Source organism: Eptatretus burgeri, chromosome 16, assembly GCF_056783735.1.
Source record: "Eptatretus burgeri isolate ZD-2024b chromosome 16, Ebu_testis_v1, whole genome shotgun sequence".
In the NCBI taxonomy this organism is placed as follows: Eukaryota; Metazoa; Chordata; class Myxini; order Myxiniformes; family Myxinidae; genus Eptatretus; species Eptatretus burgeri.
In genome coordinates, this window is record NC_140976.1 from 64,461,730 (window position 1) to 64,486,729 (window position 25,000).

The window sequence follows — 25,000 nt, forward strand, 5'->3', positions numbered from 1 at the left end:
AGACATAACTAGAACTGCCACTTTGACAGGGTACCAAGACGTCACGCTTTGATTGGACACTTGACCCTGATCCATGACGTTTATTATTAATCAATTTAATTTAGAATAGGATGAAAATAAATTCAATTCAAATTAAATGTAAGACCAAACAGGTACAATCCTGCATTGGAGTAATTGGAAGGAACCAGAACAAGCAAAAAGAAGATTGTCATCAGGAGGAACATGGATAGGAATCACATTTCAGCTGCTTCTCCTCTACCCTCAAACTCATCCAGGCACAGCCAAGTGAGTCTTACTCAAAAATAAATGAATAAACAAATAAAATAAAATAAAAAAGAACCCAGATCAAAAAATTAAATAATTCTGGCTGCCAGACCATGTGTCCGATCAGATTGAAATTTAAAACATGGATTCCCCGTCACCACTAGATCATAGTTATGAAGTTTCACGTTGATTGATAAAGCGGTTCAAGATAAGGATTTTAAAAAAGAAGATTTTTGATCAATCCAATATGGCTACCAGACCATGTGACTTGTCAATTATTCGTGAATACCCTGCTATCCCCAAGGCTTGGGGAACATTTGTGTGAAGTTTCCCCTCAATCTTCGCAGCCATTCTGGAGAAGATTTTTTTTTCTGGGTTTAAGGGTAAATCCAATATGGCTGCCAAACCATGTTACCTATGACATCATATGTGTGATCCTTTCGTTCTTCATGGATGTCAGTAATACGTGTTTCGCCTCAATCTGTTCAGCCACTTCAGCAATGATGATTTTTGAAAGTTTTCAAAAAAATTTTTTAAAACAATATGGCTCCCGAATCACGTGGTCGATGATGTCCTCAAATCTTTTTTCTGTGGAGCATTTTATCCCTCGATAACCCTCAAAAATTTTTCATAATGATCAGATGTCACGTTCTACATTTGCAATAATGACGTCATAACAAAAGCACTGATTACATCATCACAATCACACTTATTCCTCATGAGGAGTCATTGCCATGTGCCAAGTTTCAATTTTTTCATTGGTGCGGTTTCAGAGATACAGAGGTCCAAAGTTTTTCCATTTTTCCAACATGGCTGGCACACCATGTGACCCAATATCGTCATAATTATCAATAAAACATTCTACATGAGTAGTCGCTCCTTTGGTGGAAATGTCGTCTCAATCTGTCAAGTGGTTGCGGAGAGAAACATGAAAGTTCTGTGCGGACAAACAAACAAACAAACAAGCAGTCATAGACTGGTACTTACGAAATCGTCAACTTGACCTCTGACCTTGTTTGAAATAGCTGTCTCTATAAATAAAAGCTGTCTCTAGAGAAGGTAGCGACGCAAAACAGAAGTTTCTACAATGATTCTGTACCAAACCATCAAAAATCGAATGTTTGACCTCACTGTGACCTTGACCTTCGACCGATTTTGACCAAAATCTAATCAGCACTAGCCATCACCCTCCTGAATCACGTGGTGTAATTTGACATTGGTAGCTTCTTTCTTTCTCGAGTTATGTTTTGGATGTTTGACCTCACTGTGACCTTGACCTTTGACCGATTTTGACCAAAATCTAATCAGCGCTAGCCATCACCCTCCTGAATCATGTGGTGTAATTTGACATTGGTAGCTTATTTCGTTCTCGAGTTACAGTGGATTAACGTAACGTAAAGGTCACACTCGACGGCCCCCCCCCAACTCGAAAGGACGCCGGGGCAAGTGCGATGACGTCAGCGCGCACACGCAAAACCTTTACGTGACTCAACGACGCGTCTGCTCGAGTGCGCTATGCCATGTGACGAGCCGTGACGCGGCGGGTGAAATATTTTTATACAATCTTAAAACGTCTCCAAAACATCCGATTTTTTACCAGAATTTCGACAACCGAGTGTTAAGCATCCTAAGCGATCGCAAAACTGAAGACAAAATTAAAATCGAAGTTAAAACGAACTGGTAATGTCGACCGAAGCAAAAATACTCCATTTCTCCACAGGAATTTACAGAATTATTTAATATTATTTTATCAAAGTCATAAAACCGTTATATTCGGCCATCCACAAACAATCTTTACACCAACCTACGGCTAAGGCCTAGGTCACATTTGCCACGGCGGCCGTGGGGTCTCCAAAATCTATGGCCACTAGCAATTATACGGCAGCCGCAGTATTTCCACGGTCACACAATGTCGCAGTCACATATGTTTTTATTTTTCGGGGAACTACACGGCTATTTATAAATTGTGGAGACTGAAAACGTGGGGTTGTCGTACCATCTTTGATTTGATGTCGCACGGTGACCTTAGGGCGTTCCTGCGGCGGCCATAGAATTTGCAAGGCGACCGCAGGGGGGCCCTAAGGCAAACGTGCGGCCAGACTGACGGTAACGAATGGGTTATTTTTTTTTTTAACCAGTTTTTTTTTTTTCGGCTTGTCGAATTTCTACGGCGAATGTAGAAATGAAAAAAGTTATAACTCCGCGTTATAATTCCACGGCGACCTTACGACCTGTAAAATATAGCCATACGGCGTAGGGCCACCCTGAGGCCACCTCAGAAACTCTGCGGCCGCCGCAAGTTTCTGTCAATTCAGAGGGCGTACGGCCGCCGTATCCTCGCCGTAGAGCAAATGTGACTTCGCCCTTAGTGAGTCAGGCATGCGACAATAAGCTTTATTGGGATGAAAAATGACTTTTAAACACCATCTTTATCAAAAACACAACATGGCCTACAACGAGGCAAGGCGTTCTGCACCATGGGCACTAACACTGAAATTTTTAAAACAGCCGTAACTCGATGAATTGACACACAAATTCCGCCGAACTTACCTTGATCTTCCAAACTCACGCTCCGTCAACAATACCTGTGGTAACTTTTCTTGAGTTATCATGTTTTGGATGTTTGACCTCACAGTGACCTTGACCTTTGACCAATTTTGACCAAAATCTAATCAGCACGAGCCATCACCCTCCTGAATCACGTGGTGTAATTTAACATTGGTAGCTTCTTCCGTTCTCGAGTTATGTTTTGGATGTTTGACCTCACTGTGACCTTGACCTTTGACCGATTTTGACCAAAATCTAACCAGCTCTAGCCATCATCCTCCTGAATCACGTGGTGTAATTTGACATTGGAAGCTTCTTCTGTTCTTGAGTTATCATGCCTACAAACAAACACACAAACACACAAACAGAGGACGGAAGTCATCAATATACTTACGAAACCTAAAAACAGTCATAGACTGGTACTTATAAAATCGTCAACTTGACCTCTGACCTTGTCTAATAAAAGCTGTCTCTGGAGAAGGTAGCGACGCAAACCAGAAGTTTATACGATGATTCTGTACCAAACCATCAAAAATCGAATGTTTTGGATGTTTGACCTCACTGTGACCTTGACCTTTGACCGATTTTGACCAAAATGTCATCAGCACTAGACATCACCCTCCTGAATCACGTGGTGTAATTTGACATTGGTGGCTTCTTCCGTTCTCGAGTTATCGTGTGTACAAAAAACAAACACACACACAAACACACACACAAACAAACAAACAAACACACAAACAGATGACGGAAGTCATCAATATACTTACGAAATCTTTAGATTTCGTAAGTAACAAACATTTCTAACTTTCTAACAGACAGACAGTTAGACAACCAAATGGACCAAAATGTAATGCCCTCTCCTCCGGTAAGGGTAACTAGAATGGCACTCGGTTGAACACATAACTCCACCAGGCTGAACAGTTCACGTTTTCTATCCCACTGATAGGCCGGAACTGCATCCCAACCTCAACTAAAATTTAATCAGCTTGTTGTCACCGACCCAACTCATCCACCAAGTTTCATCCGAATCCGTCCACAACTTTTTGAGATATCGTGCTATATATCATTTTTAGCACCGTCTCTCAATGGTGAAGAATCATGAAAAAAATTATGGTTTGTGGATCCACAACCGGATCTTCACCAAATCGAACCAATTCGTCCTTGTCTCTCACACACGCACACACGCACACGCACACGCACACGCACACACACACACACACACACACACACACACACACACACACACACACACACACACACACACACACACACACACACACACACACACCCTGCACACCAAGTTTTTCCCAAATCTGTCAATAACTCTTTGAGATATCCAGCTCACAGACAGACAAACAGGGGGAAAACATAACATCCATCCACCTTTGGTTAGAGTTAAAAAACACAAAAACACCAACATCCGTTTTCTCCCTCAAAGCAAGTCTTGCTAAGCTTCTCTGGCGATAGGAATCCCTGTTGCCAAATTCCCTGGCGGTAACTTGGATTGGTATCGGGAAAACTTGAAGACACCAAACACGTGTGTGTGGTAAGACTGGTACGCATGTACACACCTCACTGCCAAATAACCGCGTACACACATCTCCATGAACCACTTAAACGGCGTCGCCTCCATCTTGCCTCCCATTATCATAACCATCTCATCCGTAAGCTTGATGTCAGGCTCCCATCCGAGGTTTCCACCCGGGGAACTCTCAAACATGAAACCAAAGTCTGGGGTGGGCAAGAAGAAAGGGGGAAGAGAAAATGGTGGTGGAAAGGCTAAAAACATCTCCTTGTTACAAATGCAATGATATCCTCAGCAGAACAAACCAATACTGGCACGTGATTGCGAACTCGGTTTGACAACTCGCCAATATGAATCAGATGTCCATGTTTGTCCAGCATTATGTTGCCGTTATGCCGATCCTTGATTTGCAATAGGAAGAGCAGGAGGCTGTAGGCAGCCATGCTCCGAATGAAATTGTAACGGGCCTGAAAATGTGCGGAAAACAAGCAACAACAGGAGGAACAACAGAGTTAATAAAAATACAAACGATTTTAGTTGTTTCAGTACTTTAGCTAATTTAAATCCACATACATTTGTATTTCAGTGAAACGCACTCTCAACTATGTCAGACTTCGTCAGTGAAAGTTTGTTTTCAGCACTCTCAGCAGTTTGTGACGGTTTAAATGTGTGATCATGATTTCATAGATTTACAAAAGAAAGCACTTCATAAAGATGAGGTCATAATACGAAATACACCAAGTCGTTTTGTCTTCTACACTGATCAGCCAACGACGTGGATATAATTTTGGTATAATTATTGGGAAAACAAGATGTCTCAAGAACATTATTATTATTGTTGGAAAAGGCTTTCAATTAGGAAGTGAAATGTGCACATGTGTCACTTTTACCAACTACAGTTTATTGGTTGTTGTAGGGCTGGTGGGATAGCCTCGAGGTGTGTACACATTTACCTCTGAGCTGTCTCCCTGGGTTTTTTATTTTTATGTTTAAAATGAAGGTTGAGGGTCAAGGAGGAGCTGAACAACAAAGGGCAGAAGTTTTACAAACTACCGGAGGGCTTGGAAAAGGTGGGGGTGAGGTGAAGGGGGGGGGCCGGGGTGCACAAGGAGGAAAGTAGGATGAAACTGGACGTTTGAAGGGGTTAACATTCATAATAAAATAAAATAAAAAGAGGACAGCACAGACTAAGGAAGAAGTAAAGTAGAAGAAAGGAGGTTACTGAATCTTTGCCACCTTATTTAAATAAAGACAGTTTAGATGACAAAGAACCCATGAACGAATACTCAACACCTTGGGTTATTTGTGAAAACTTCTGAAGTGGAAAGAAAGTTTGTAAAAAGTACAAGGGGGGTTCAAGGTTAACGTGGACTTTCTGTGAAGGAAAATGAAAAAGCTCAAGGGAGTTTGATTTTATTTACTTTTTGTACTCAGAGTGAAGGCTCATGGAAGAGTTAGTGCACTGAACAGATCAGGACGCAACAAACAAAAGGAAGTGGTTTCTTGCCTTTTTCTGCCTTGGGAAAACACCATGTTATGGTGTAGGGATAGCAGCTTGGGCGTCATTCCACAATATCGTGGCGTTTTTCCAAGGATGCTTTCAACAACGAAAGTAACAAGAAAGATCAGATATTGCAGACCCTCACCAAGACTTGTTTTGTGTGGTAAATAAATGGAAGGATGTCCGAAATAAAGGGTCATTGATTGCAAATGAAAGGTTGAGTTGTAAATGTGTAAAGGTCAAAGGTGTGAAAGTTTGAAATGTCTAAATGGTCTAAAAGCATCTTAAAGGGTCTTAAAAGGTCAAATGGGGTCGAAAGCATGTAATTTAAGGTCTAAAGGATCGGAATTGTCTGAAGGGAACTAAAGGGTCTTAAAACGTCTAAAAAGGATCGAAAGGTCAAAGGGGTACACAGGGTATTAATAGGTCTGAAAAGTGTGAAGGTGTAAAGGGTAGAAAGGAGTCTAAGGGTCTTCGGGGATCTAAAGGGACTTAGAGGTCGAAGGGTCCTAAAGTGTGTATCGGGGTCTATAGGGTCGTAAAGGATCTTCAGGGTGTTAAGGGTCTAAAGAGTCTTAAAGGGTCCAAATGGTCTTAGGAGTCCAAACAGTCTTTGGGGTCTTCAAGGGTTTCAGGGTTCCAGAGGCTCTTCAGCTTGTAAAGACGATAGAGGGTTACAGGGGTCTTAAGAGTTTTAGGGATCTTATGGTCTTTGTCGTTTTTTGGGTCTTCATGGGTCTCAGGGTTGTAAAGGGGTGAAAGGGTCTGAGGGTTGTAAAGGGTCTAAAGTAATTAATACACATTCTCATGTCCTTTGTGGACAAACAAACAAACAAACAAATTCAAAATCACTCAAAGAGTGACACTTGGCGAAACGGAATGGCACTCGGTAGAGTGCATACCTCTGCCAGGCTGAATACCGGTAGTTTACATTTTCGATCTCACTGATAGGTCGGATCTGAATCTGGACCTTAACCAAAATGGAATCAGCTTGTTCTCGTCACCTAACCAACTTATCCACCTAATTTTGTCATAACTCGTCCACAACTTTTTGAGACATCATGCAATATCGTTTTTAGCCCCATCTCTCAATATTGAAGAATCACTTTCAAAATTCGAGTATCCGGATCCGCATTCGGATCTTCACCAAAATTATGCAATTGGCTGTCCTTGGCCGGCCACCTACAAACACAAAACATTTCAGAATGATTGCTTGAAAACTGTGGCCAAAAATCATACGACAAACAGACAAACGCAACAGACCAACATACTTGACCCAAATTTTTTAATGCCAAAAACAAACAAATCGACTCAAATGCGATACCCTCTCCTGTGGCAAGGATAATAACAACGATTTTGATGATAATAGCATAATTATATAATAACATTATAACAAAATAATAATATAAACAACTGGAAGCGTGCTTTGTAACTACGAGCAGTTCTGGCCGGGTACCAAACCGCGCTGCTTTGATACAACCCTGACTTGATCGGATACCTGATCTATGACATCATCTATATTAAAATGAATTCAGAATGGGTAGTCAATCACATATTTTAAGTTTTGCATTGATTGATAAGGTTTTTTTTTATTAATCCAACGTGGCTGCGAGACCATTTGACCGATGATGTTGAAATTTTCAATCAATATTCCCCCATGCTGAGTTGATCATATTAAAAAAAACATTATTTCTATGAAACCATGTAACATATCTGTGCAATACTTTACAATTATGATCCACTACCCAAGATACATATATTTTGATGATGATGTTGTCATCAGTCACGTGGTATGGCAGCCACATTGGTTTCAAGGAAAGTATTAAAAAAAATTTCTCTGAAACAGCTCAACCTATCAATGCAAGACTTTAAATATATTATCCACTACCCTTGGTGCATGAAAGAAAACAACACACACACACACACACACACACACACACACACACACACACACACACACACACACACACACACACACACACACACACACACACACACACACGAGTTTACTTACATTCTGGAAGGCTTGCGAGGACTCGTCACCGTATTGGTTTCGAAAGTACTCATACATTCCTATGTCGGTCTGCCTGCCCAGCTGGTCACGTGACTTGCAATCCGGAATGCATTCTATGACACCACACTGCAAAGTTAAAGAAGTTGCATGAGATTTATGTACAAGATCGAGTGTGAGCCTGAGATCAATGCTAAAAAAGTGCTGTCGTGAAGGATCGCAGAAGATGACATCAAAGAACCCACCACAAGGACAACCTCAACTATATCATATTGTTGCTGGCCGGCGGGGTCAGGTGAGAGGACCACTAGGTGGGGGAAGCTACGTCGATTCCCACCAGACTCCCCGGTAGGCCATCGCTTACGGATAATTCCAGGACGTGGCGGGTCGCTTAACCGACCGTGGACTCCAATAACTCAACCACGTGACCTAGGGTCCTCCCGTCTCTAATCAGCTTACCTAATTAATCATGTGGTTTAACTACCAGGGAACCACGCCCTCGGTAGGCCTTGTCCGAACCGGATCACCTTTCTGGATCGGATGCAGCCGAGCGACACTGCCAAGGACGTACCGGCTAAAGTAGGAATGGATCGTTGGGAATAAAGACCCGGCTAAACTTAGATTCGAACTTAGACAAGGAGCAGGAGGCTTGGAGCAGGAGACGAGGTCAACGTCGTGTGGGCGGAGATGAGGAACAGGAGGCGGGCCGTCGAGGCGAGACGTGGGCGGAGTGGAGAAGCAGGAACACACTGCGTGGAAACACCACTCAACATCGACACACACTGAGGACTTCTTCGTCTTTTATAGAGCCCGAGGCTCGGGGGAGGGGCCATGCCAAATCCGACGTCATCGCCCAAGTCGGGCATTCTGACTGGCCCCGACCCCTCACGTGGTCCGCCAGCCTGGGCCGGGTTTCGGGTAGACGTCGGTGCACCCTGCCCATCTTGCTGCCAAAGCGTACGTGACACGCTGCACATGTCTGTTTTCGGGCAGACGTTGGTGCACCCCGCCCAAAGCGTACGTGACTCGTCGCACATGTCTGTTTTCGGGCAGACGTTGGTGCACCCCGCCCGAAGCGTACGTGACTCGTCGCACATGTCCGTTTTCGGGTAGACGTTGGTGCACCCTGCCCGAAGCGTACGTGACTCGTCGCACATGTCTGTTTTCGGGCAGACGTTGGTGCACCCCGCCCGAAGCGTACGTGACTCGTCGCACATGTCCGTTTTCGGGTAGACGTTGGTGCACCCTGCCCAAAGCGTACGTGACTCGTCGCACATGTCTGTTTTCGGGCAGACGTTGGTGCACCCCGCCCGAAGCGTACGTGACTCGTCGCACAAGTCCGTTTTCGGGCAGATGTTGGTGCACCCCGCCCAAAGCATACGTGACTCGCCGCACATGTCTGTTTATGGGCAGACCTTGGTGCACCCTGCCCAAAGTGTATGTGACTCGCCGCACATGTCTGGTTTCAGGCAGACACTGGTGCACCCCGCCCAAAGCGTACGTGACTCGCCGCACATGTCTGTTTATGGGCAGACGTTGGTGCACCCCGCCCAAAGCGTACGTGACTCGCCGCACATGTCTGTTTTCGGGCAGACACTGGTGCACCCCGCCCAAAGCGTAGGTGAGTCGCCGCACATGTCTGTTTTTCGGTAGACGTTGATGCATGGTTATGGTAGACGAGATGAGACGAGGGGGCAAGCAGGCAGATTTACCTCAGAAAAGAAAAGAAAAAGAGTGGGGATAAAATAAAAGGGGAAAATGATTTAATAATCCTAACTATTAGACCATCGCAACGCACTCCCTTGTTTTCCCACGAAACAAAAGGAAGGGGTCCATCTGCATGTATATTAATGGCATAACTGTCTCGGGACACCTATCTGTTGTATGCATGTCGCACCAATATTATACCATCACTAACACTAAATGAACTCGTATTTTATCAAACACACAAACCTGCTTCAGATTAGGTTTTCACACCTGTACTTTCAAAAAAAATAAAAAAGGAATCCACATGAGGGCTTGTAAATCAATACATTAATTTAAAGTCAAACTCCATTAAAGATAAATGAATGATGGACAAAAGGGCTTTCTTGGCAGTTCTCTTTGTATCCAAAGGAAACAACAAAATTTCTTCACCACAGAAGAATAAAAGTTTGACTTTGATCTCGAGCAAGACCACAGGTGTGTAGAAATGTTTGAAAGATGCTCCATGCCAATGACCACCAAGCAACAATTTCAAGCAGTGAGCAATGGCATTGGAGGCCTTGGATTTGAAACTGCAAATGCCATTTCTAGTCCCAGTTGAAGGGATGGAGCATTGTCTTGATGACAACCTTTTATTGGCATGATGATAACTCATCCACAAGTGGCTTCTCCACCACAGTCAATAAACTTGGCACAAAGCAGGTGAGACTTGTGTGGTGTCAAAGAAACCTCAGTCTCCGATGTCGAAGAAACCAATCACCAACTCAGGATTGATGCACCAGAGCTCAAATCTTTAAAATATGTCCATGGAAAAAGAAGGTGCTCATGAACAGTTGCACAACCCTTCTGGTTTGTTTGTCCTCAAAGCAGGGCTCTTTTAGAGGTTTGAAGAAGAAAGGAGGGAGCGAAAGGGGAGAAGGAATGCATTGTATTTCTTATCCGAGTTTGAAGAAGAAAGGAGGGAGGGAAAGGGGTAAGAAGGGATGCATTGTATTTGAAAAAACAGAGGAAGAAAAACAAGATAACTGAATGGAAGGTAACATTTTTACGTGTCAATCTCTTGTCCCAAAACGTGATTCAAAAGTTGTATAAGTAAACATACTAGTCCCTCTCAGGTCAGGTCAGGTATGGGAGCATGTGCGAGAGCAGCACGTCGCTGTGTCCACGTTCCACTGGTACACCAGGGGCTTCCATCTGGCCATCCCCCAGGCAGATGCCTGGCCCATCCCCATCTCCTTGAGATGCCGATCAACCTGCTGCAACCACGAGGCATGTGACCAGCTCATTAGCCTCCTCCACTCACGAGGCTCCCTCACAGAGAGACTCTGGTGAGTAAGATCAATGTTAGGAAAACGAGCTAAGTGTCCATACAGCTGCAGCTGATGCTCAGAGACTATGCGGATAACAAATGTCATTTGAGTCTCTCACTGCAACCGCTTGTTGGACACAAAGTCCAATCAGCGACAGCCAAGGATTCTCTGAAGAGACTGAGGAACAAAGGAATTAAGTCTCTGTCTTAGATCCCTGGTGAAGACATCTGTCTCAGTCCAAGTCTCACATCCGTAGAGAAAGATTGGAAGCACGAAGGACCTGAAGACTCGGACTTTCGTCCTCCTGCACAGGTACCGACAGCGCCACACCCCATGATCCAGTGAATCCAGTGACATGACTCCCCAGGACTGACCCAGATGTCTGCTGAACTCTGGCTCACAGGCAGCAGAAATATGAATATCACTGCCAAGGTTTGTGAATCTCTCTGTGGCCTCAACATTCTCACCACAAACAGGTAGACAAGATAGCAGCATCCAACGTGTCATTGAAAGCCTGGATCTTAGTTTTGACCAAGGAAACCCGTAATCTCAGCAGCTCCGACTCCTCAATCAGCACCTCGAGGGCCCCAAAAACGATACCCAGAGTTTCCGCAAAGATGACTGCATCATCTGTGAAATCAAGGTCAGCTATCCTGACATTCCCAAATGATGCACCACAGCTTGATCTCTCCGACAACCTCCCCAGCATCCAATCCATACAAGTGCTGAAAAGTGTGGGGGCCAGTACACACGCCTGACAAACTCCAAGAACAACTGGAAATAAGTTGGAGATGGTACCACCACATCTCACAGCACTCTCAGTACCAGATTATAGTTCAGACATCAAATTGATCAGTTTTAGTGGCACCCCATGAAGGCCAAGAATCCTCCAGAGGGCATCCCGATTCACTGAACTGAGCGCTTTACAGAAATCAACATCGGCTGCAAGCAGTCCATGACGAAACTCAGGTCTACGTTCGGTGAGGACCCGGAGGGCAAGGATACGGTCAATCATTGACCTCTTTGGTGTAAAGCCTGACTGCTCTTAGCACTGGTGATCAACCAGATGGTGGTGAACCCTATCAAGAATTATCCCAGCAAAGATCTTGCCCGGCACTGAGAGCAGCGTCACCCCTCGATAGTTGCTGCGGTCCTGGCAATCACCCTTCCCTTTCCAGAGAGGGACAACAAGGCCCCTCTTCCACTCAATTGGGAGAATGCCTGTGTTCCAGGCAGAGCACAGAACTGGATGCAACAAGACAAGTACAGCATTTCCACCAGCCTTGAGAAGTTCAGCATGGATGCCACAGATCCCTGGAGCTTTACCCATTTCAACTGGTTCACCGAAGCCTGTGTTTCCACAAAAGAAAGGTGGACCACAGTTGATTGGCGTGTCAGCAACAGGGATAGTAACACCCCTGATATCCATCTCGACAGCTGGTGGATCAGCCTGGTACAACCGCTCAAAGTAACTGGCCCAGCGGGCCTTCACTTCAGACTCCTCTGTCAAGAGCCTACCACTCTCTGCTCTAACTGCAGTACACCGAGGGATGGGCTTGGACGAACGCAATGCACGAATTCCATTGTAAGAAGGATGAGAATCACTTGACCACAGGTGATGCTCTACCCCCTCACAGATTCCTCACACATAGTCCTCCTTGTCCACCCTCAGTGCACGTACAGTTTTACGCCTCAGCTTTCTGAACAGCTCAGCTCTGCCAGTAAGCCTGGCTCTGCAACTCTGGTCAATGGTATCCAGTGTCCCTTGAGAGACAAAATTATTCTTTGCCCTTCTATGAGTTCGAACACATCCACCGGCAACATCAAGGACGGTGGTCTTGAAGGCACTCCACAACTCTTCAGGATTCCCCAAAGCACCAAGACACCCCAAATCTCCACTCAGCCTGTTCGCAAACTCCTCAGCTACCCTCTCATCCTTGAGCTTGTCAATATCCAGCTGCGGCTGGGATCGTACCATTCTCCTGGATTTAAGGTGCAACTTCAGAGTTACTACCACAAGCCGGGGGTCAGTATTGAGGAACTGAGCACTCCGGTAGACCCTGCAGTTCTGGGTCTTCCTCCATCGACCATCAACGAGGATATGGTCAATCTCCTTTGCCACACCGCCAGCGTTGGAATACCAAGTCCAGCAATGAGCCTGTGTGTGCTGAAACCATGAACGAGCCACACTAAGTCCACGACTTCTTGCAAAGTCAAGGAACTTAATGCTATTCTGGTTCACAGTTCCAGATCCATGGGGACCAACACATGTCTCATAACCATCCCTATCAGTTCCAGTCAATGCATTGAAATCCACCAACACGAGAAGAGTATCTCGCCTGGGGCCCTGATCAACCACAGACTCGAGCATGGCATCGAATGCGTCCTTCACGGTGAGATCACTCGCCTCAGTCGGAGCATATAGAGAGACCAGGGAAATGACACCTAAGGAGTTACACATTCTTAGTCTCATAATACGCTTGCTGACCGACATTACCTCAATTATCATTGGAGTCAGCTTAATGGACACAGCTACAGCAACTCCTTGGGCATGGTAACCATCAGAGCGACCAGACCAATAATAGGTGTAACCACCCGCCATGATATCATCACTATCCGGTGTCCGAACCTCAGAGAGTGCTGCAATAACAATCTTCAGACACTTGAGCTCAGATGATAAAAGAGACAGGTGATCATCCTCTCTAAGTGTTAGGACATCCCAGGCACCCACCCGAAGGGACTGGTAGGGACTCAGACTGGTAGGGACTGGTAGGGAAGGGACTCAGGCTAAACCATGGAGACCGCCATCTGTTGGACAACACCTCAGCAACACCCCAACACACACGACTGCACTCTGACCCAGGAATGTTACCCCGTGGTTTTCCTCCTGCCAAAGAGTGGGGGTTCCGAAGGCTTTGCCTCAATTCCATCATCCAGTGAGCTGCCCTCCGAAGGGCAGCAGCACAGGAGGTACTCCCACAGAGTGAGTTTTCAAATTTCTTTGTGTTTTTATGTTTTGTGGAGTGAAGGCTTTTACGGTGGCCGGAATGCAAATCCTGTCACCAACCTCCCCCACCAAAGGAAACCAACAGCAGGGGGACGTCCGCAGACACAGTTGGGCACTATACATGGATGGCTGTTTGCTCACAAGGAGCTCCTCCGCCCTTTGACCTTTCCCTTTCAGATCCCTTAAAAAGAATGAAAATCATGATTTTAGTAAAGTTTAATTGCAGAAATATTCTCAAATTAAACCCAAAGAAAAACAGAACTCAGACACTGAATATCTTCTGCCACCGCTATGCAAATTGGTTGCCGTACGTGAGCTGACGAGTTCAATTTGTATCATATGAATTTTCTTAACACAGATTTCCCACAATAATCAATAAATATATACAACAATTATAATTTTAAAAACTAATAATTTATGATCACAACTCAAAAGTCAATATTATGTTAATCACTGATACAGAAAGTGCATGGATTATGACATACTGACATTAAGAATGCTCACAAGAATGACCTCATTTATCTCACAAGAATGACCACACTGTGGTCACAACCTGTGACCCAATAAACCAAAATGAATGAATTAATGAATGAATGAAATTGATCCTTCCCAATATCTTTCAAAAACAACATATATTTTCCATTTTGATGGAACAACATTTAACACTGATGTCATGAAGATATCTGTAAAGTCACCAAACAGTCTTTCTTCAACGAATGCTTCAAGACTCTGCTTTCCAAGTTCTTTGGCATTGAGAAGGGAGTCCTGAATTGCATCAGTGGCTGATCCTTGGTTGCGATGTTGTACAGACAAGTGGGGCGAAACTTAGGTGTGAAGACATTGAACTGCTGCAAGGTCGGGAACAATGAATCCTCATCTTCTTGAGCATGTTTTTGTCTCACAAGCTTAGCTTGATTGTGTGTATGGCTGTCTTCAGGGCACACCTGAAACATTGCAGAAATTGCATGGTTGTCTGCAGAAATGTTTGACCGGAAATTGTAGGAAAGATCCCACCTGCTAAGTGCCGAGGTTGTCTTAGTGATCCCCACTAAACCTCCTCCCCCTTTACCTATACCATTCAGCAACTCTGGTCATGGTCAGGGTCTCCCGGGTTGAACTCCTGGGATGATCATTTGACAACAAAGTTCCCCTGCTGGAACTCATGTAACACTTCTTCTGGGAGTTGGTGCATCTCTGCCAGATAGGCCCCCATCTGCAATTGTTGTAGGAATTGTACCTATGGAAATATGGCAGCATGCAACTGAAACTGCATCGGTGAAGGTCCTGAAATCCATCACGCTGAGCCTGCATGGACATGAGAAGGATTGAGACCATCTCCATGTAGTTTTATGAATGCAAGGAGCAACTCTTGAAACCTTGGGCTCTTCAGAAACGTTGTGAGAATCTCAATGTCATCAGGGTTGTTTGAGGCATTTGGTATCTCATCATGCAGTCATGCATCAGGTTGTTGGCAGAATGTCAGAAGACTTGGCATCAGTCGTTTTCACAGTGCTTGCAGAGTGATTTTGTGGTTCCACACGGCTTTTTTTGTAAGCCTTCCCATTCAGGTCCTGCTCAGTTGTATTGGGACAAAGGATGCCACTTTCTACAAATGCTTCTGCCATGTCCTGACCCAATCATGTGCTTTCCTTCAGGAAACACAAGGAAATTAGACAAAGATGGAGGCCATTCAGCCCATTATGCCTGCGCCATATCAACACCACACTCATTTATCAACACAGGAAGCACATTGATGTGTGGAGACCCCCCAAGACAAACCCTTCTGTCTTTGGCAAAACACATTTCAAAGTTGGCCTCCAAAGCCAGTCGCCGACTGGATATCCTCCATCGTACAACATCCTTCCTTGGCACACCTGAACTGTTATCCACCTAAAAAGCCGTTACCATGTTACCTACTGCTCTCCCCTATGGGTTGGCTCTCTTGCCTCACACCTTGTTCAGCTTGATGTCATGGAAACCAAGGCCTTCAAGGTCATTGGAATCTCCCACGCTGAAGCCGAGTGAATGGGCCGATCACTTTGCCGTCGCCGACAGGTCGGTGGTCTCTTTGTCTTCTACCACCTCCTTTCTGGTCTTATACCTTTTGCTCTTTCCATGCTTTGTTTTGTGCCCACACCCCTCTCCCCCACTCCAGGTTTTTGCAGGCAAAAACTCCCTTCTGGTGAAACTCCCAAAATCAAGGATCACTTCACCTCCAGTCATCCATTCCTCTTTTATCCAATCTGTAGAACAAACTTCCACATTCTATTCAATCACAATATTCCCTCCAGCCCTGAAGACAGCTGTTCACCACAATCTCAGATCGGCCCCATTCCAAAATCATGAACTTTTCTCCCTTCGATAAACCACCACCCCACCCCCCCCAAGCCCACCTTTTCCCAAATTTCCAGTTTTTCCTTCCTGAGAGTTTCCATCTGTATCCATCCCATCCACCCCACGTGTCCTTTTCATGACTCCCATTCCTTCCTCCACACATTATTTGTCCAAGTCTTCCTCTATTTTGTCCTTCAACTCTGCTGTTGGTGTTTCCCAAACCCCCATACCCCCACTCTATTTAACTGCTGTTCCTTTTGTTCTGTTGCGTCCTGATCATTTCGGTGTTCTAGCTCTTCCACGAGCCTTGACTTTGTATACAAAAAAAGAAAAAAATGATGGGGAATGACCTTCTGCTGGCATTCTGAGATGGCCCATTTGAGCTCTCCTAGCTTACAGAACAGAACGTGGTCCACTGTGATGACTATATACTGCTGACAAATGATACTTCCATAAACCTCTTTACTACTGTACTTTAGGTATCAAAAGTTTATGGGCCGGTGCTTGAAGAATTGGCATATATCTACTTGTTATTTCTGCATCATTACTGGTTCGTTTCTGATTGAATGCTGTTCTCCAGTCTTCATTGTGAACTTCTGACATTGCATTATGAAAGCCAGATCAATGAGTCGTGCATTCTGAGCGGACTCCTTTGCTTTCTCAGATGTCTCAAACCATTCTATCTCCACTTGCTTGGAGAAGACTGGGTTAATCTTGTCCATCCTTACATCAACAGGGCAAAGCTGTTTCATGGATTCAGTTACATCCAAGCAGCAGCATCATGCTTCTTTACAGGAAATATCCAGAAAACTACGGTAGCCTATGGAGGCCATGATATGACAAGCTCTATTAATAGCACAAGTTTGTACAAAGTGACCTGTGTCCTTTACCTTGATGACCCCATGACCTTGGCAACTAATGCAAATTTTATTCATTATTCAATTACAAGTGTGTTCAGGTCTTTGTTTGATCTGAAACGTTGTATAAAATCGCAAGTATGTGGAAAAAAGAAGATAACATGCACATTTATAACTAAAATTATGTATTTTGGTGGCCATTTTGTTTTTTACATTTTCATGGCCAAATAACTAAAAATTCAGCCTGGTAAGAACCATTTTTTTAAATTCAGTACACTCAAATGATCAAACACATCCACAGCATGATCACTTCCATGAAAAAGTGTCCAGGCTCTTGGCATTACCCCAGGTGCAGTAGCCACAACTCTGTAGGGAAAGACGAACAGGTCAAGGCCAACGAGTTGGAAAATGTTCTTAAAGAGCCCGATTATCTGCAAGGCCAGCATGTCCTGCGATGAAATACAGTACACAGATTACTGTACAAAGGCAGAACATTTAATTTTCATCAACATACAACAGCCTTCCGAATGTTCACTAACCCGGTGCTGATGATGCATATTTTGTGCACCATGTCCCCATTTTTAATCAAGTAAAAGTACGTGCACGTTAAACGTGAAGAATCATATCGATGAATATAAACACAGTTAACAATTGATAAACATTTAGTGCGGACATCAGTAGCTTGAGCAGAACCTCCCCCCACCTCCCCCCCCAAAAAAAACCAACCTTGCTGAATGAAAGTGCAGATATACACTCCAGATTATTTATTTTTGTATTACAGTGAATACGTATAGAGCAGCTTTATGAAATTATGCATCAAAAATTTAAAGTCATAGAATGAGGAAAAACAGGAAATGTTAATTTGTGAACCGCTTCGTTCAAGCACACAAGTCAAACACACAACGGTTGGTTCCACAAAATCTTCCCCATTAAAAGTACATTTGAATCCAGCCTTAACCAAATATACTCATTTATTCCACATATATTGTGCTTCAAAAAGGCTCGGGGCAAAATATGCTGCTCTTCCTCAAAGATTGGCATAAGCCAAACAGGCCTCACCTGCCTGCAGTCATCGCCAACTTTAAAGATGGCTGCCTGCCAGTACACCTCTTCCTTGTGCTCCTTCCCATTGTCTTCAGGTGAAGTTCCACCCTTGTCACTGCTCAAGCCTGCAAAGCATACATTGATATGTCATGACTGATGCTATAAAAGAGACGGTTCTGAATCTGAACGACATGCTCACTTACTTTAACCACTCTGGACAAAATTTTACTGCATTTGGTCTTTGTGTAACATTGGTTAGAGACACATTAATATTCAATATCGCCAAATCTAATTTTGCAGCAGTCATGCTTGGCATTTTGATAACACCATTCAAAACAAGCAAAACTCGCACCTTCTCTTTCGAGCTCCGACACCCCACAGAGCTTCACCTTGAACTTCGCAAGGTACGGCGCTTTTGCTGCACTGCAATGGCGGACACAAACAATACATTACAAACAGAATGGCGATTACACATATCTCGCCGTCTTCTTATTTTTCTCTCATTTTCAGGATGAGCATTAAAACAGAAGAAGCAAATCATAAATGTTGAAGATGTCGATAAATCTCTATTCCTATCGCATCATCTAATTGAAACAACAAGTCATGTAGTATGTTAAAAAAAACAACATTGCAATACAAATGCACAGGAACCGAATTCTCGCTGATGATAAGGTTTTTGTGTCATGTGCGAGTGAAAGCGACCTCTGCATTGGTGTCCCAGACTGATAATCAATGTCCAAAACAATGGCTTCTGGATTGCTGGGTAGGTAGCAACCTATGGGAAGACAAAACCACAATCAGCACACACGACTCACTGTTGATAATGGCCGTACGAATTAATCGAGAAGGAAGACATATTTACCACTTCCATGAGCATTACAGCAATTCTCACAGGGTTGAAAGCATCCCGCTTTAGGCTAAAGGGGGGAAAAAAATCTTCATTTTGAGTATGGCTCATTGACAACAAGAACCTCGTGACCATTAAGGCTTCAACCCATTCGAGGCTTGTAGCAAATGCCCTTTCAAACCCGATCTAATAAATAATCTCGCCAACTACAGAGTGGACTCTCGGCGTTTCTTCTTGAGGAATGTTCACTCTTGAGGAATGTTTTAAACATTGAGGAATGTTTTAAACATTGAGGAATGTTTAAAATGGTCGTGTTTCTTGTACCAGGATATTTTGGTGCTTCCTGAAAGTAGAGTTGGATACTTTCAAGTTCTTTATAACAATAATTTTTTTGATAGGCAGCTTCACAAGATTTATACAGATAGCCTGATTGCCAACAGGAGTGGTAATGATTGCACAGTTACTGCACATCTGGATGTGTTGATGAGAGTTGGACCGAATGGTTTAAGTACAAGGGTATATCATAAAGTTGATGATTTCAGTGTCCAGGTAATCTTGTACACCTTTCCAGGTAGCAATGTACCAATTAAAATGGGTTACAATGTCTTTTCGTCTCTACGTAGATTTGTAAGAATTCGTTCAGTAAAGGATGAGTTTGTGGAACGTGCTGAGAAGGTTTTTTCCATCATGTTAAACAAAGGATATTTGGCTGATTGTTTGATCAAGTCTTGTGAGAATGTCTTCCGACTCCATCGTCACCTTTTATTAAAGTTTGGTTTGTTTTCATGTAAACAAGTTCCTGTTGCATTGCAGTTGATATAATAATAATGAATTAATTATTTTAGTGAGGTAAATTCTTTAATTAATATTATCGGGAGAAAAAAAATGTATATATATAAATATAAAGATCCACCCACATATCTCACCTGTGAATGGAGGGAATAGCCAATCAGCTCTCACCTAATCAACTAAATCCAGGTGGCTAAGATTATATAAATAATTGACACGTTCCACACTCCTGTCGCTGAAGAAGCTGCATAAAGCAACCATGTGGTAAGGGAAGAGTATTGATTATGGGGGATTTTAACTTGCCAGGGATAGATTGGGTCCAGGAACAGGGAAAGGGCAGAGTAGATGAGGATTTATTAGTTTTAGTCCAGGATTGCTTTTTAACCCAGTTTGTAGATAATCACACGAGGGCGAGTGCAGTGTTAGACCTCCTTTTAAAGTAACGATCCCAATATGGTGGAGGAGGTGGAGGTAGGGGAGCATTTAGGAGCAAGTGACCATAACATTGTGTGTGCAAAGATTCTGTTAAGGGTTAGAGTTCAGGATAGTAGAGTAAGGTTATTAGATTTCAGGAAGGAAAACTTTGTGGGTATGAGGAGGGAATTGGGTGATGCAGATTGGGAGACTCTAACAATAGGCCAATCATCATCAGAGAAATGGGAAACATTCAAGAAGCAAATGTGTAGAGTGCAGAGTAAGTACATTCCAATGAGGTGGAAAACTAGCAGTCAAAAGAGACCAGGGTGGTTGAGCAGTGAGATAAGGAACATTATTAAGGAGAAGCAAAAGGCATTTATGAGGTTTAAAATAACAGGACTGGAGTTAGATTGATATCACTATTGAAGTAAACAGAGACAAGTGAAGAAAATAACTCGGCAAGCCAAAAGAGAGTACGAGAAGGACATGGCTAAGAATATTAAACATAATAACAAGGCTTTCTTTAAGTATATCAGGGGAAAAGAACAGGTTAGGACCAGTGTGGGCCCATTGAGCAATAGCACCAGGAGAGTGGTTAGTGATGAAAGTGAGATGGCAGGCTTATTAAACAGGTATTTTTCTTCAACTCGTACACAAGAACAGTCAGGAGAATTGCCAATACCTGAGAGTATTTATCAAGGAGGTGAGGAAGGGCTTTTACAGAAGATCCTGGTTAGAGTGGAGGAAGTAAAGGAACAGCTTACATCAACAACGATATTTACATCAACAAGTTCCCTGGAGTCAGGACAGGTACCGGAGGACTGGAGAGTAGCAAATGTAACACCATTATTTAATAAAGGCTCCAGAGAAGAATTGGGAAACTACAGACCTGTTAGTTTGACTTCAGTTGTGGGGAAGGTGTTGGAGACATTAATTAAGGACCGGATGAGGAACCATTTAAACAAATACAAGCTAATTAAAGGTAGTCAGCATGGGTTTACCAAAGGTAGCTCCTGTTTATCAAATCTTTTAGAGTTCTTTGAAGCAGTGTCTGATTGGGTGGATGATGGAAAGGCAATGGACATAGCATATCTCGACTTTAAGATGGCATTTGATAAGGTTCCACATCGTAGGTTGTTCACCAAAGTGAGGGCTTGTGGAGTGGCTGGTCAGGTAGCTAATTGGATTTTAAACTGGCTTAGTGATAGGAAGCAAGGAGTGGCTGTGAGTGGGAGGATGTCTTGCTGGAAGGATGCAAGTCGTGCGGTACTTTAGGGATCAGTACTCAGACCATTACTATTCATAATTTACATCAACAATTTGGAGAATGGGGTAAAGAGTAAGTTTTCCAAATTTGCAGATGATACAAAGCTTGGAGGTGAGGTTGATAGCAGAGGGGGTGGTGATCAGATTCAGGAAAGTATTGATATTTGCATAGATTGGGCACAAGATTGGCAGATGTAATTTAACCTGAGCAAGTGTAAGGTGTTGGGGATGGGAAAGAACAATGAAAATAGAGATTACAGGATGCAAGGGGTAATTTTGGAGCGTGTCACACAGGAGAAGGATCTGGGGGTGGTAATGGATCTGGGAGGTAAACAGGCAGCACAGTGTCAGGCAGCCATAGGTAAAGCAAATCGGGTTTTAGGTTGTATTCGGAGGGGGATCATTTATAAATCAAAAGAGGTGGTGTTAATATTGTACAGGAATTTAGTGAGGGCCACATCTAGAATATTGTGTGCAGTTTTGGTCAACACAACATCAGAAGGACATAGATGCCATGGAGAGGGTTCAGCGCAGGGCTACTAGATTGATTCTGGGCCTAGCTAGACTCAGCTATGAAGGAGACAGGGCTATATACACCAGAAAGGAGGTGGTTATGAGGAGATATGATGGAGATGTTTAAGGTAATGAAAGGTGTAGATAAAATAAGTGCAGATTAATTATTCAGCAGAGTAGACAGTGATAGGACCAGGGTCTATAGCTTGAGAGTAAAGAAGAGGAGAGTTAAGACAGGAGTCAGGCAGGGGACTTTTACTCAGAGAGTAGTTAATGCATGGAATGGTCTCCCTGAAAAGGAAGTGGCAGCAGAAACAGGAGATAAGGTTAAACTGGAATTAGACAGGTGTCTGGAAGTTTTGGAGATCGAGGGGTATGGGGATGTTGACAGGACTTTCAGGTAGCTTGAGCATTGATGGGTGATTGTGTGCATGTGTACGGAGTGCTGCTGGTGGGGGTCTCGTCGAGTGGTGTTGTGTGGTTGATGTGTGTTTTTACCCAAGCCCATGCACCCACCACTGGAAAAACACAAAACAAAAAAAAAAATTCACAATAACATTAAAAATAAAAAATATAAAAACTACAAAAAAAACAACAAACACTGAATTTTTTTGAAACACATTTTGCATTTTCATATTTTGATCTTGTGTTGATAAATTGGTGTGGTGTTGATGTGGCGCAGGCATGATGGGCTGAATGGCCTCCACCTGCATCTAATTACCCTCGCCGAAGGAGAGGATATTGTGTCTGGGTCCGTTTGTTTGTTTGTTTGTCCAGATAGAACGTTCATGTTTTTCTTTGCAACCGCTTGTCGGATTGAGAAGAAATTTTCACCATAGGTGTGACTACTCATGTAGAATGTTTTAATCATAATTATGATGTCATAGGTCACATGGTGTGGCAGCCATGCTGGAAAACGGAAAAACTTTGGACCTCTGTATCTCTGAAACTTTACCACGGAAAAAATTGAAACAGCGCATCGTAAGTACTCCTCATAGTGAATAAGGATGATTTTTTATGACGTCATAATTGCATATGGAGAATGCTACATCTGATCAGTATGAAAATTTTTGAGGGTCATCTTGGCATAAAATAGTCCACAGAAATAAAAATTGATGACAGCATCGGTCACGTGATTTGGCAGTCATATTTTAATATATATTTTTTAAACCTTCAAAAATCTTCTTCGCTAAAGTGGCTGACCAGATCAAGATGAAACTTGACAAGCGTGACCATCTATCCATGAGGATCAAAAGGTTCGCACATCTGATGTCATTGGTCACATGGTTTGGCAGCCATATTAGATTTACCCTAAAAGCGATAAAAAAAATCTTCTCCAGACCGGCTGAACAGATCGAGGGGAAGTTCACACAAATGTTCCCAAGCCATGGCTATACAACTTTGTTCAGGAATAATAGGTCACATGATTTGACAGCCATATTGCATTGAGGAAAAATATGAAATAATGTTTTCTTTGGAACCACTGAATCAATCGACATGAAGCTTCACATTTATGATGTAGTAGTGATGGGGAATACATGTTTTAAATTTCAACTTGATCGGACGCATGGTCTGGCAGCCAGAATAATTTAATTTTTTGATGTGGGTTCTTTTTTTTTTAATCTCTTATAATGCCAAGCTTGCACACTAAAAACTCGGCTCGCCGTCACACGATCCCTATGAAATTGCTGTGGCACTTAGCGGACATGCCAACAATGTTTGGGAAGTCTTGGCGTTCCATAGTACCACTTGCATTTTGCACAATGCGTATTTTTGTCATTCCCCGTGTACGGTCTGTCGTCTGCTACCAGCTATGTTGTACTGCTATCCCGTGCATGTGCACGGGTATCGCTAATATATATATATATATATATATATATATATATATATATATATATATATATATATATATATATACATATATATATATATTTATATATATATATATATATATATACATATATATATATATATCTATTTATATATATATATATATATATATATATATATATGTATATATATATATATTGAATAAGGCTCACTTGGCTGTGCTTGGATGGGTTTGAGGGTCGAGGAGTAGCAGCTGAAATGTGAATCCTATCCAGGTTGCACCTGATGACAATCTTTTCTTTTTCCTTGTTTGGGTTCCTTCTAATTACTCCAATGCAGAACTACCTATTTTTTCTTCCTTTTGATTTTAATTGAATTTATTTTAATCGCATTCGAAATGCAATTGAATAGTAATTTAAAAAACGTCATGGGTCAGGGTCAGGTGTCCAATCAAAGCGGGGTTGCATCAAAGCGGGACGTCTTGGTACCCGGTCATCACTGCCAGCAGTTACAAAGTGGCAGACTACACTTTACAAACACTACACAAAATACACCACACAAAATAAGTCCTGGCAAGGGTCTGCAATCTCTGATTGCTGTTTTTCTTGTTTCCTTATGTTTTTATATAGATGTGCATTGTGTACTTATACTTGCACAATGCTATTGGATCATCTAACATGTAAACAAGTATGAAACTCATGTTTAAGAAAAGTTTACACAATGAACCTACCTGGCTCGACGTTTATTTCTTGAAGACCTTTCAGACAGGCATCCTTCCTTTCTTGACCTTTAGGTAAAGGCCTGGAGGAAGAGCCGTATGTTCAAAAAACAAATAAAAGAATAAAATTACAATGAACGAGGTGTCTATGTCAAAAGATAATAAATAATTTTATTTGTCCTTTTGAAGCCAACTCGATACCAATTAACCAGTTCACAAAGCACATTAAACAGGTAATGAAAGAAACTTTTAAAAGTTTGTGTATTTGAGGTGATGATAAATAAAATAAATTTATCTTCACTGATCAAAGTGAGAAACTTGAAGACACCATGTGATGTTCACATCTCTTATGCAATGCATTATTGTGACAAAGTGAAATTTATGGCAACGGCTGTGCACAAACACGTTACACCATGTGATAAATAACCAAAACGGTTTGAATATTGGAAACTATGCAACACTATACCTGATGAGAGCAGAAACGTTGGTGATTTTGGAGAAGAAGTTGAATTCCCG

General features: G+C 42.9%; 1 protein-coding gene across 1 annotated transcript in view; it reads right to left on the reverse strand.

The window, feature by feature from the left end:
• The window catches only part of PI4KA (phosphatidylinositol 4-kinase alpha), a 189,916-nt gene that overhangs the window by 758 nt on the left and 164,158 nt on the right, over window positions 1-25,000 (reverse strand). The window contains exons 45-53 of the mRNA XM_085859029.1: window positions 24,951-25,000; window positions 24,497-24,567; window positions 18,807-18,879; window positions 18,457-18,527; window positions 18,120-18,229; window positions 17,405-17,509; window positions 7,852-7,977; window positions 4,683-4,803; window positions 4,383-4,542 (exon numbers count right to left, since the gene is read on the reverse strand). The exon at window positions 24,951-25,000 is cut by the window's right edge and continues 80 nt beyond it. Of these exons, the coding sequence (XP_085715155.1) occupies window positions 4,383-4,542; window positions 4,683-4,803; window positions 7,852-7,977; window positions 17,405-17,509; window positions 18,120-18,229; window positions 18,457-18,527; window positions 18,807-18,879; window positions 24,497-24,567; window positions 24,951-25,000 (887 nt within the window). The remainder of the gene's footprint in view (window positions 1-4,382; window positions 4,543-4,682; window positions 4,804-7,851; window positions 7,978-17,404; window positions 17,510-18,119; window positions 18,230-18,456; window positions 18,528-18,806; window positions 18,880-24,496; window positions 24,568-24,950) is intronic.